Genomic DNA, 13,604 nt, shown 5'->3' with positions numbered 1-13,604 from the left:
CCCAAAAGGACAGGACTAACAGCATCCTTCAAAGCCACCAAGTGGGTTGCATGTAAATCCATCACATGTGGGAAGTCATCACCATCACCTCTTATTCAGAATACAAAAAAGGTTAAGTAGTGTTTTAATATGCTGACACAGATGACTAACAAACCTTCCAAAACAAACACCCAGACACTACCAGTCAAGCGTCTGGTCACAAGCAGCTCCAGCAGGCCATGGAGCCTTACTTTTGGGTTGTGGCGAAAGGTGATGAGGCCAGCACACACTTACCTCACCAGAGCGTCTGGTTTGCTCAGCTGGTTGTTAGGAATACAGTTCTCCATTAAGTCCTTATGTGCACTTGGGCTCTTGCTCGAGCACTTCTGCTTCTTCTCATTTTTACTAGACGAGGAAGGAATGCTTCCATTTGTAGCACTGTGACTTCGAGGTGAGGAGTTTACAACTCCACTGGCATTTTTGTAATTTTTTGAGGAAGCAGTGCATGAGTCCTCTTTTAAGAGATTTTCTGTACTTCCCACAAGATCATTGTTTAATCTTTTACTGTTGATATGGTTTTCCATGTACTCAATTTCTTGTATTTTAGAGTCTACAGGTTGTAAAATATTGTTGTTATTTATTCCAAGGTTATGTTTTTTGGCATCTTTGTCCTTTTCTTTCCCTTTTTCTCGATATTCTATCTCTGGCAGCGTTGTTGAAAGTTTTTTGTTGGCTGGGATACCTCCATTGTGGTGTATAAGGATCGAGGAATCCATGTCTGGCAATCCTTTGGATGCTACAGTACCAAAAACAAACCAACAAACAAACAAAAACCCATACTGGAATATTTAGCTTTTAAAAACATAAGACTACATTGACTTAGTAACTGTATTTATTAGCTAGACCCAGAAATTCACTACATTAATCACAGGAGAAACTTAGATGCAGTAAGTACAATGTATTACACTAACTCCCAAATCCAGACACATTTGAGAAAAATCACCATAATATGAACTTGAAAACATTAAAGATTTGGCTTTAAAATAATAGTAAAATTTTATAATTAAGTCATATATAACATATACATACATGTATATTGGTGCATATATATTTATATAAAGTCAACTAGACTAGTCATAAAAGTAAGAGAACAAAAGGAACCATTTTTTAAAAGAAGACCTATTTTTAATGATTTTGAAAAGGGATTTATTATATTGGTGTATGCTGTAGGCAGGGTAGTTCAACAACGGCTACCCTTCCAAGAAGCCCTATTTTAAAAGAGACCTAAATTGGACCTGGGAGATGGCTCCAGTGTTTGCCACACAAGCCTAGTAACCAGAGTTCAATCTCCAAGACCCAAGTATAGGTACACGACAAAATGACTCTGTCACAAAGTCATTCTCTCATGCACACCAACTCATAAACATACATTTACACATGCATGCATGCACACACAATCTTTTTCTTAAATGCTTGGTTTAAACAAACACCTGATAATATTACTGAAAAAAGCTCAAATGAAAAAAAAAAAAGATGTGACTTCTGGCTATAGACATCTATTCTTTTCGTGACTCCAGGTTGGAGTAATGTCTGTATCTTCACCAGGGTACTTAGAAACGGCTTTGCAACAGTTCAGTACATTTCAATCTGCTGTGATCTCCATGACACCTATTTTGTACTGCTTCATAAAAAAAAAAAAAGATTTTGATATAAATTAATTAAAAAACATGACCTCAAACTTCTAACTCCCAAGCATAGAAAACCAGTATTACTATTAGCTCACCTATCACTACTGGCTGAACGTCCACAAGAAAAGCCCCATTAGAATTGGTTCCATATGCTGGGGTGTGATGGCTCACGCCTTTAATCCCAGCACTCAGGAGACAGATCTCTGAGTTTGAGGTCAGCCTGGTCTACAGTGTGAGTTCCAGGACAATCAGGGCTGTTACAGAGCAACTGTCTCAAAAGATGAAAAAGTTCCATTTAAAATCCACCATACAGTATATGAAACATTCAAACTGGACTCACAGCTCCTTGTTCTGCCAGAAGGCAATGTCACATGTCCACACAACAATCTTGCTTATTATCCTTTGATTCTTGACTTGCTTCAATTACAATGTCAAAACAAGTATTTCTTAAAGTCGTCAAAATAAGTATTTCTTAATATTTGTAACAAAAATTTTAAATTGTAAAAATTAAAAATAATAAAATAGGGGATGGAGAGATAGTTTAATAGTTAAGTGTACTTGTTGCTCTAGAACCTGGGTTCACTTCCAGTACCACATGGTGATTCAGAATGATCTGCAACCCCAGTTCCAGGGCTCCAGACTACTATACATATACACATGCAGAAAAAATCCATACACATAAAATATAAGTACATGTAAACAAATACCGTATCTAGAAGCAGATGCTCCCCCTCCCCAGAGTAAAACACTGTATTCACATTCTGTATTTCATGACCAAACAAACAATGGCCCCAAGGAGGAATCCAAAACCTGGACTCTTGATCATTTTTTTCTTTACTGAAGCAAAATCTGACTAGCTTATTAGGTCCACAACTTCAGAGTAAAGACCTACCTTCCTCGGCTTCCTTTTCTTGCTTCTGCAACATTTGCTGCTCTGGAGGGAGGGCCTGCTGAAGAAGCTGCATGTAAAACTCGTTCTCCTTTTGAACTTCCTTTTGTTTTCTTAACCGCATTTTGTAGCTCACATAACTTTTGAAGCCAAAGCCCAAAGTCACCACAGGGTACCCAATACTAGAAAAAAGACAGTCCAGCCTCAATTACGAGGTCAACACAAACAATGCATGCATCAAGCACAACAGCTACTGAGACCAAAGATTAGAAAGTCAGTTCTAATTGATGATGATGAACCCATGCACACAGGTCTGGTGGACACCACAGGAAAACATTTCCCACCACACCTCTAGGAGTCCCCACAGGGCTGACAGATACAGCAGCTAATGTTTTTGAGGAAACAAAGAGCTTTATGCATTAGAAGTTAGGTATCTTTATGTTTTTAAGAATGAAAAGGTATCCAGACATAATGGGGTCATTGCTCACAAGAACTCAGAGGCTATGGCTGCACAACAGTAAGCCAAAGTTGCAGCACAGTTCAGTGAAGGGCTCATGAAGTCCCACCCCTAGCTGAAGGGCTGTTAAAGCTACCCATGCTCCAGTGGATGGCCCTACACCATGCACCAGCACTGAGTGAACTCAGTAGATTTAAAAAAAAAATAGATGAAGTTGGAACGGATAAGTAAATGTATATGCGGAGGATATAATAGGGAGAGTTTGAAGGGAAGGAATGGGGGGTAGACTTGATCAAAACACATTATACTCATGCATGAAATTCTCAAATAGGCCAGCAGTAGTACATGCCTTTAATCTCAGCACGGGAGGTAAAGGCAGGCGGGTCTCTGTGAGTTCAAAGCCAGCCTGGTCTACCTAGCAAGTTCCAGGACGGCAGGGCTACTCAGAAAAACCCTATCTTGAAAAACAAATAAACAAAATTAAAATGCATTACTAGCTGGGCAGTGGTAGTGCATGCCTTTAATCCCAGCACTGGAGGCAGAGGCAGAGGCAGAGGCAGAGAGATCTCTGTGAGTTCGAGGCCAGCCTGGTCTACAAGAGCTAGTTCCAGGACCAGCTCCGAAACTGCAGAGAATCCCAAAAATAAATAAATAAGTATAAATAAATAAATAAATAAATAAATAAACAGATAAATAAGGCATTACTTAATTTTTAACATCAGAAAGTAGAATCAAATTTAGGCAATTACATTACATTAATCTTCTTGTGTCTAAGGAGTAAGAGCAATAGCTGCTTCTGTAAATTAATTCATAAACAGTCATACAGCAGCTCCAAAACCTCTTATGTGTGAGTGTCAGGAATCATCAGGGTTGCTAACAAGTTAAAGTGAGTGTACTTAGAACTCTAATCTAAGACAGAAAATAAAAGCATTTCCTCCAACCAATCAGACTGCTTAATGCTTTCCCAGAGCTACACTGTCAAGCCCATATTAAGGCTCCTATGTGTTAAAAGTGTTATAGTTTTTTAATTAGTTTAAATGTGATTTCACTCAAAATTAAAGAGATAATGTTTCCTTAACTCATTTATCTGTAAAACCTAAAAAAACTGGAAACAATTCCTATTTATTTGGGGGTTTGAACTTTTTACACCTGATATAAACAAACCAAGCTTATTTTCTAATATTTTTAGTTAAGGTTAAATGAAATAATCCTCACTCATAAGAAGACAAGCTCCTTTTAAAAGTGTTGATCGTCTTGTCACTTCTGTAAACGACTATGGAAACTTTAAGACATGGCCACAGCTCATCAAGATGACGATGGAATCATCAAAATCATCGGTCAGACACTTGGCACATTGCACCTCTTTCCCATGACCTCAAGACAGAGGTTAGGAAGCTAATGCTTAGAAACAATTACAGGTTCAGTAGCACAGCTGTTGGGCCAGAGCTGGGACTCCATCTCTGAAAAGGCTCACACCCTTCACCAGCATGCTATACTGATGTGGGGCTCAGCTGAACTTACCACTACAGAAATGGAGACTAAGAACAGAGGTAATACTCACCAGTGAGCAGCAAATGGACGACAAAGGTCTACATGAAAATTTTTCAGATCTTTGAATCTAATTGCTGCTTCAATATAAACAAAGAGTATCCAGAGAGACACTGTAGGCAAACACACTCCCCTTTCTGTAGGAAAGCAGCAGAGAGACAACCATCAATGATACAGTAGCTGACACCACAAATGGGTTGTCTGGGAGACTCAGTCAATGACAGCAACTTTCATTAAGACTGTTTAGCTAAACTAAAAGCTTTTCTATGACAAACTCATTGAAAAACAAAAGGTAAACATCTGTCAAGATATATTCAAAATCCATGTCAAACAAAAGACTCATAATCTTAATATACAAAGAGTCCCTAAAAATCAGTTTTTAAAAAAAGGCAACCAGGGGTTGGAGAGATAGATGGCTCAGTGGTTAAGAGCACTGGCTGCTCTTCCAGAGGTGCTGAGTTCAATTCCCAGCCACCACATGGTGGTTCACAACCACCTGTAATGAGATCTAGTGCCCTCTTCTGGCCTGCAGGCAGGATACTGTATACATTATAATATATAATTAAATAAACCTTTAAAAAAAAAAAAGGCAACCAAAGTTGGGTATGGTACTGTATGCCTACCTGTAATAGTCTCAGTACTTAGAAGACTGAGGCAGGGGAATGGCTTGAAGACTGACTTTGAAGCTAGCCTAGGCAAATAGTGAAATCCTGATTCAAGAAGCAAATAAAAATCACTAGAAGACTGACTTTGAAGCTAGCCTAGGCAAATAGTGAAATCCTGATTCAACAAGCAAATAGAAATCAATCAAAACACAGAGGATGTGGCCAAGTAGCAGAGCCTATGCTTAGCATGTGCAAAGCCATGGGTTCAACTCCAACGACCCTATCCACAGCAAAGAAAAGTGCTGCGTGTGGTAGTACGCACGCCTTTAAGTCCAGCACTCAGGCAGCAGGGCCTGAGTTCCAGGCCAGTCAGGGTCTGTTCCTCTTCTGACAGTAAGAAACACTTGAAAAAACTTTCTCCCTAGGAGCAGATGCCCATTGAAGTGAGCATGAAAACACCAGGGAGATGAAAGCAACTTGCATCAGAAAAAATAAAACACAATGTGCAAGCTGCATCTGTCAGTGTTGGAAAGGGCCACTGTGGAGTGCTTATGGACATAAATAACATAAGGGTCCAAGTTCACAGAGAGGGGACTAAGTCTGCTTCTGAGGAAAGGAAATCCAAGCATCTTGTTGCCTCGTCCCTTAGCTAAACTGGGAATCTCTGTGAAAATAGCTAAAAACCTCAACTGATCTTAGAGATCTAATATACCTAAAATGAGCATTTTCACAATTAACCAAACTTTCAAGGTAATTTTAATTTTTTAATTTCCAGTTGAGTGTGGTGGCACAGACCTGTAATCCAAACACTATGGAGGTAGAGGCAGGTGGATGGATCTGAGTTCAAGGCCAGCCTGTTTCTACACAGAAGGTTCCAGACTGACTAGAGATACATAGTGAAACCCTGTCTCAAAACAACAGTGATTTTTAAAATAGTTCCTACTTCCTACATTAATTTATTAAGTTAAAATAAATGCAAGAATATTACTGAAAAATAGGGAAAACTAGACAAAACATGTTATTTCTCCACTTATTAAATGACTAACTCCATTGGAAGCTTTTTAAGTAAGTACAGAACCATATTACAGACTTTGTCTTGCTGTCTGGCTTCAACTTTAACCAGCACTTGGGAAACAAGGGGATCAAGAGTTCAAGGCCACCTTAAAAATAAAAAGGCCAGCCTGGGATACATGAGTCCATGCCTCAAAGAAATCATCACCACGGGGACTAGAGAGATGGCTCAGAGGTTAAGAACACTGACTGTTTGCTGGGTGGTGGCAGGGGTGGTACCCGCTTTTAATCCCAGCACTTAGCCCAGCACTTGGAAGACAGAGGTAGGTAGATCTCCATGAGTTCAAGGCCAGGCTAGCATATGGAGGGAGTTTAGGGACAGCCAGGGCTACAAAGAGAAACCCTGTTTTGAGGGAGGGGGAGAAAAAAAAAACTCAAAAACGAAGCACCAGCTGATCTCCCAGAGTTCAATTCTCAGCAACCACATGGTGGCTCACAACCACCTATATTAGGATCTAATGGCCTCTTCTGACATGCAGGTGTACATGCAGGCAGAACACTCAAACATAAAATACACAAATAAAATTTAAAATAAATCATCACCAACACTAAAAAAGTTATGACACAATATTACCATTCTTTTGTGGCTATACACCATTTTATCAGCATTCATTTTTTAATTTTTAACATTTATTCAGGTATTTTGTGGGGGTGTACACATATGGGCATGCCACAGCAAGTCTGGCTCTATACAACTTTTCAGAGCCAGGTCTCTGCTTCCATCAACAGGATTCTGGGGTTCCAACTCAAGTCCTCAGGCTTTACATCAAGTGCCTTTATCTGCCAAGCTGTCTTGCCAGCCCTTGTTAACCATTCTTAATCTCAAGGAATTTTAAATTTTAACACATGAAAGAAAAAGTAGCCCTCCAAGTTATATACATTATATTCCTATTTTTCAGAGCCAATAAAAACACAGTATTTCTTTTTAATGCAGCCTGGTTGTCTCAGCATTAACTATTTCAAATTAAAACATATTTCACAACTTGGCTACTCCAATGTGTATGTTACTTTATGAACCTGGGGGGGGGGGCTCCCAACAGGTTCTATTAAGAACACTAAAGAAATTAGAAAAGTTGCCATTGCCTAACAGAGTCCTAGCACATCTGAGCTGGAGGCTCTCAGACATTTAGATTACCCCATCTTCAGGTGACAGAGAAGAAACTGGGATCTAGAGACAGGGATACAAATAAATGGCCCAGAAGTCGCAAATACAAGGTAAAACTGGTTCAAAGAAAAATCTCTTGAATTAGACTAGACAACAGTCCACTTGAGAACATTCTGGGTATCTTTAAATCAAGTCCGATCCAACAGTGGAGAAACTTGCTCACAGTGGAGACCTCCAACAGCAGGGCTTAGCTGTCTTCTACAGTGGCCAGCACCACTTTCAGCAGTGTTGCCTCAAGGATGAAGCTGCTCCAGAAAACTTGTACTATTTGGTGTGCTCTCAGAGTCAAAATCCTACAGGTTACAGCTAGGTCTGAAAACAACGCTTCACAAAGCTCTGCAGACAGTGTGACTCTGAGGACCAGTCCTCAAACCCCAGCAGCACATGCCATGTATGCTTTCATATGAGCTGGAGCTGTCAACATCTCTCTTCTGATCTTGGTCCAAAATAACAGGATAGCTTGAAAAAAGAAGGAAGCTGACTGTGTATCTCTACCAATAAGGATCTATCTGAAATACAGTGCAAAGAATTAGGAGCACAAAATGGGAAGATACTTAAAATGCCAGACAATTAAAAGCTAGTGACATCAGGAGTATTTTTGCCTACAGAAAACAAGGACTTAAGAGACTATGATAGGGTCTTCAGATCACTTGATATATGTCAGCTGGGAGGGTCTTATGAAATTTTGGTACTCTGTCAGGCCCCTGAAACTTTAAAGGCCAAATTCTGTCCATTCCCTTATGTTCGGGATAAATCCTTTTTGGATCCTCTAAGAATCACTAAGCCTCAAAGTGTAACATCGCCTTTGGTTAAAAGTGCAAGAAGGATACTTGTGATCCAGAATAAAGAACTACTTTCTCCTATGCAGCCCAAAGTGAATGACAGAGTGGGAATGGCTGAGGAGACCAGAACACTGCACATTTCCAATTGTAGAAGGGCCACTATGTGCCTGGGATGCTGGGGGAGATGTTTTTGGGTTAAATGATTGGGTTCACATGAATGAATTCTAGCCCCTCCTTCCAATACTAAAATGCAGTGAACAATCTTCTTGTATGGCATATGAATGTCATCAACTACTAAACACAAATCACTTCAACTCTTTTTAAATTGATGTCTTTGCAACAGAGGTACCAATTGAAATGCCTAAACTTTAAGCTTTTGACTCAAATACTTTTAAAAAAATTCATGTATGAAAGCATATAGAGCAAGGCATGGTGGGGTACACCTATAATCCCAGAACTCAGAGGGCAAAGGCAGGAGGATTGCTATGAGTCTAGGCTGGACTGGTCTATATAGTGAGTTCCAGGATAATCAGGACTATCTAGTGAGCTCCTGCCTCAAATAACCAACCCTACAACCCCAAACAAAAACCCACTAACCCACAAACCACCACCACCTAAGGTCACACAACATATTACCATGTACTGGGGAAAGGCAACTTTAAAATGTCAATCTTAAATAATCCATTCAAAGATTCCACATTTTAAAAACTTGTATCTAAAATTTCTAACCAAGAAGTCATTAAGACTTACCTGTGTGCCATACGTACTGGACCCATACATATGTGCTAGCAGCGAAAAAGAGCCATTGTATGGGAATGAAGAGGAGACATATGATATTTGATGTAAATGCTACACAAACAAAAAATACTGAAAAGGCCTAAAGAGAGGAAAAAAGACAAATTAAAACCACATTTCAGAACTTGTCATTTTCAAACACGTTATTAAAAGTTTGGTTGAATAAATTACTAAATACAGAGCAAATGAACAAGAAAACATTTTAAACACTTAGAATAAACCGTGTAGACGAAGCAGTGGTTACTAGCTTGCTTGAGCAGCACATATTCTAAAAAGCAGGGGCTAACTCAACATTAAAGAGTGATACAGTCCATGGTTCTTAAACAATGGGGAAGAACTAGACCAGAACTTAGACTGGACCACAGTGAACGCATTGGGATGCTACAGGCAGGTTACCCGAATAAACAAGAACTTTAACACTGAAAGCCTCCTGTTTCCTCATAAATCATTCCTAAAGAGCTTCATTCTTAAAGGATAGGCTTGCTGGAATGCAGATGAACAAAACCACTGGCAAGAAATATGCTGGTGGTAATATTAATAATGCTGCCTTCCTCTGGACACCACTATTCATTACTAATAAGACAAAAGCTTGAAGACATTTTTTGGAAGCTTGGATTTGCTCTAACCAAAGCGCCAGACCTGAATTGGAGAATTAGTTATGAGGTGTAGCTATGGAACACAATAGAATAACACATAAATCAAAAAGTAAGCTCAGGCTGTGCCCCAAACTCTAACCTATGAACTGCAGGCTCCTGGAGGGGCTTTGAGATTCTTCCAGAGAGCTCTAAAAAAACAGAGCTACTCTTCTATTTTATTTTTTGGGTAAGTAGTTATTTTTAATGAATTAATAAATATATATTTAATTTTTTTGCTTTATTTTCTCTTTTGGTTTTTTAGCTGCTATTTTTTGTTTGTTTGTTTGTTTCATTTTCATTGAGAGCAGGGTCTCTGCAACCCTGGCTGGCCAAATCTGAAGACCAGGCTGGCCTGGAACCTGGAAATCAAAGAAATCCTCCTACTTCCGCCTCTTGAGTGCTGGTATGAAAGGTGTGTGCTATCACCTAGCTTGTTTTATTTTGTAACCTACATTAACAGAAACTCTTTGGAGTTTTCAGTAATTTTTAAGGATATAAAAGGAATCTTGAGATCAATGAGAATCACTGAGTTAATTCAATTACAGCCTAGTGACAAGAGCTCCAGAGCACTCTCAGAGTGCTTCCTCCCTCATCTACCCAGTCTCCTCAGTCCCCTCAAGTGGGAGAGGAGGAGGAGAAAACAGAATTGCTAATCAGTGGGCTTAGAACAGTCAAGTTTTAATCCACAGACCCAATTAGGCACTTTCAGTATTGTTAATAAAATTCATTTAAAACAAGTCAGTATCAGCCACTAAAGATATTCTCTTAATTATAATGGTAACTAAATCCCTTATAGTTGGAGAACATCCAATAGAAACATACCAGTCCCTGGTATCTGAAGGAATCATAGACGCTTCTGATGAAAAGCCAGAACGGCCACAGATATTCAAATCGGAACTCCAGGACAAAGTCGGCCAGAAGGACAAGTGCCCACACTACCAGGAATTTCAGGTATAAAAATGTACTGTAAACATAAAAAGAAGGGATTCAAGGTCATGCATGAAGAACCAGAAATAGAAATGCACTGTTTCTGTTTAAAATAGATATAAATAACTTCATTTACCACGAACACAGTTGAAATAAAGCTCTGAAAGCTGCTACTGTGGCCTATCTGGATTGTAAAGCCTTCTTCTCTCTAAGCCTCACACTGTCAAGATGATGACCAAACCTGCTCAGCTCACTTAAAATGGAGGAAAAACACTAAACCTAACCACAATTTTTAAAAATGTGCTAAGTGTCTGACTTTAAAACACTGCAATACTTTCAGAACGATGGCTTTCAAGCTGCTCTTCATTAGAAGAAAACATCATGGCTGAAAGGTTTCAAATGTGCTGCTTTGCTTCCTCACCCTCCACACATGCTCAAGAGTTGGAAATTCTTGCTGTGCACCTCTGTGTGCTTCAATAATTCTGTGCTTTTCTCTCTTCTTTTGCTTCTCTATACAGTATTCATCTGCACTGACCAAACAAAACATAACTGACTTCCCAAAAAATGTCAAAGCTGGGGCTGGAGAGATGGCTCAGGTTAAGAGCACTGACTGGTTTTTCCAGAAGACCTGAGTTCAATTCCCAGCAACCACATGGTGGCTTGCAGCCATCTGTAATGATGCCCTCTTCTGGTGTGCAGGCATACACACAGGCAGAACACTGTATAATAAACAAACAAACAAACAAACTCTTTAAAAAAAAAAAAACAAAACCAAAGTTAACTCATAGGGCAAACACCAGTCACTATCAAAGACCGCAGACACAAAAATGTCTGTTAAAGGAGACTTCTTCAATCATTTGGGACTTGAAATGTAAATGTGCTCTGAGTTCCCTCCTATTCATGTAAAAGAGAAACATTTTGAGAAGCCAGTTAGTACACATATATAACCACTGTACTGAGCTCAAAATAAGGTACAAACACAGTCTTTTTTTTTTTAAATATTTGTTTATTTAGTATACAATATTCTGTCTGTGTGTATGCCTGCAGGCCAGAAGAGGGCACCAGACCTCATTACAGATGGTTGTGAGCCACCATGTGGTTGCTGGGAATTGAACTCGGGACCTTTGGAAGAGCAGGCAATGCTCTTAACCAATGAGCCATCTCTCCAGCCCCCAAACACAGTCTTAAAAAAAAAAAAATCAAACTGGGTGATAGTGGCTCATGTCTTTAATCCCAGCACTTGAGAGACAGAAGCAGGTGGATATCTGTGAATTTGAGATCAGTCTGGTCTACAGAGCTAGTTCCAGGACAGCCAGGGCTACACAGAGAAGCTCTGTCTTGAAAAAATAAACAACAACAACAAAAAAAAAAAAAGTTTCTAAACCAGGCATAGTGGCATACACTTACAGTTCCAGCACAGGAAAAGCTGGGCCAGAAAAATCAAGGTCTGAGGCCAGTCTGGGCTACACAGCAAGTTCCAACCTAGCCTGGCCTAAGAAAGACTTCATCCTAGAAAAATAAATTTTACAAATTAACCATATATGAGTACTGTTGAAAATGTAAGCAGTTGAGAATGAACTTTCACACTGTGGAGGGGATGATACCCAAGAGAAACACCCACTTGTCTCCAGACTCATGGGGGTATTACCTACAACTGTTTGATACCAGCAGTCAGCTACAGACCAAAGGTAAATTAACACAGAAAGAAAAAAAAAAAGAGTCAATTAGGGTTTTACACCAAGTAATACTACTCAGCACTGTCAGGAAACAAGTCATTCAGGAGAAAGCACAAAGCTGTCCCCCAAAAATCTCGGCAAAAACACAAATTAAACTTCAGAAAAGTGTTAAATGATCTAGAGTAAGAAAGCTTGCGGACAGAGAGACAAGAACCAAGAATGGTAGCAAACACCTTTAATCTCAGCACAGGGCAGTCTGTGAGTTTGAGGCCAGCCTGATCTACTAGAGAAAAAGAAACAGCAGCAGCAGGTCAAAAGGTAGTGGATCTGGTCAGACAAAAGCCTAAGAACTTTGGCTGTGAACAAGGCATCTAACCAAAGACCTCACCTGATTGGTCAAACGGCCTCATTACACCTGGCTGCAGTGGCAAAAGGCTGTCTGCCCCTGTAAGCCACTGAAAGTGCCTCCTGAGATTAACCAGTTCACCCAAGCCCTAGACTGGCAGACAGCCTCCCAGTTGCTTAAATCACCCCACAAGTACAGACCAGAGACCATAGGCTTAGCATAGGCTGCTGGCCTGCGCTAAGACACCACCGTCCTTTGAGTGGGGGTCAAGACTGTCACTGTGGTGGTGGAGCAGGAATGCTCAGCTGGCGGTGATTACACATTTCAGCCCCAAGGGAACTTGGTGTCCAAAGGTGGGTCTCTTGCTATACCAGGGTTGTGGCAGCTGGACCACAGAAAGACACCACCGCTGCCTTCACACGGGTTAACTCAAAGAGAAAAACCCTGGCTCAGCTGGTGGAAGCTACCAGGACCAATGACAAAGACAGACAGGATGAGATTTGTTGCCACAGGGAGGCAATGTCCTGGGTCTAAACTCTGCCTCACATCGCCAAATTGGAAAAAGTAAAGGCCAAAGAACTTGTCAACAAAATGGGTTACACGTACATGTGTTGCTGAGTTTCCAGTACATAAATGTAATTTGCAAATTGCCCTTCGGGGCTGGAGAGTTAAGAGCACTTGCTAATTCCCAGCATCCACACATGGCAGCTCACAACTGTCCATAATTCCAATTCCAAGGGATTCAACATCCTCTTCAGGCCTCCAAGGGCACCACGCAAGTACATAGTGCAGACATACATGCAAGCGAAACACTTTTAGACACAAAATAAATATTTTAAAAAATTTGTTGCCTTTTTTTTTGTTTGTTTTTCAAGACAGGGTTTTTCTGTGTAGCCCTGACTGTACTAGAACTCATTATGTAGACCAGGCTGGCCTTGAACTCAGAGAGTCACCTGCTTCTGTCTCCCGAGTGCTGGGACTAAAGGCATGCGCCACCACAGCAGGACTTTAAATGTTCTTTAAACAGTTTGCTCTGAAGAC

General features: G+C 40.2%; 1 protein-coding gene across 1 annotated transcript in view; it reads right to left on the bottom strand.

Moving 5' to 3' along the window:
- Maco1 (macoilin 1) overlaps window positions 1-13,604 on the bottom strand; it is a 62,158-nt gene that overhangs the window by 32,150 nt on the left and 16,404 nt on the right. The window contains exons 2-6 of the mRNA XM_085690514.2: window positions 10,437-10,578; window positions 8,935-9,061; window positions 4,575-4,698; window positions 2,560-2,738; window positions 274-775 (exon numbers count right to left, since the gene is read on the bottom strand). Of these exons, the coding sequence (XP_085546640.1) occupies window positions 274-775; window positions 2,560-2,738; window positions 4,575-4,698; window positions 8,935-9,061; window positions 10,437-10,578 (1,074 nt within the window). The remainder of the gene's footprint in view (window positions 1-273; window positions 776-2,559; window positions 2,739-4,574; window positions 4,699-8,934; window positions 9,062-10,436; window positions 10,579-13,604) is intronic.

Source organism: Myodes glareolus, chromosome 6 (assembly GCF_982192425.1).
Source record: "Myodes glareolus chromosome 6, mMyoGla1.1, whole genome shotgun sequence".
In the NCBI taxonomy this organism is placed as follows: Eukaryota; Metazoa; Chordata; class Mammalia; order Rodentia; family Cricetidae; genus Myodes; species Myodes glareolus.
The sequence above is the reverse complement of the archived record's forward strand: the minus strand, read 5'-3'. Positions and strand labels throughout refer to the sequence as shown.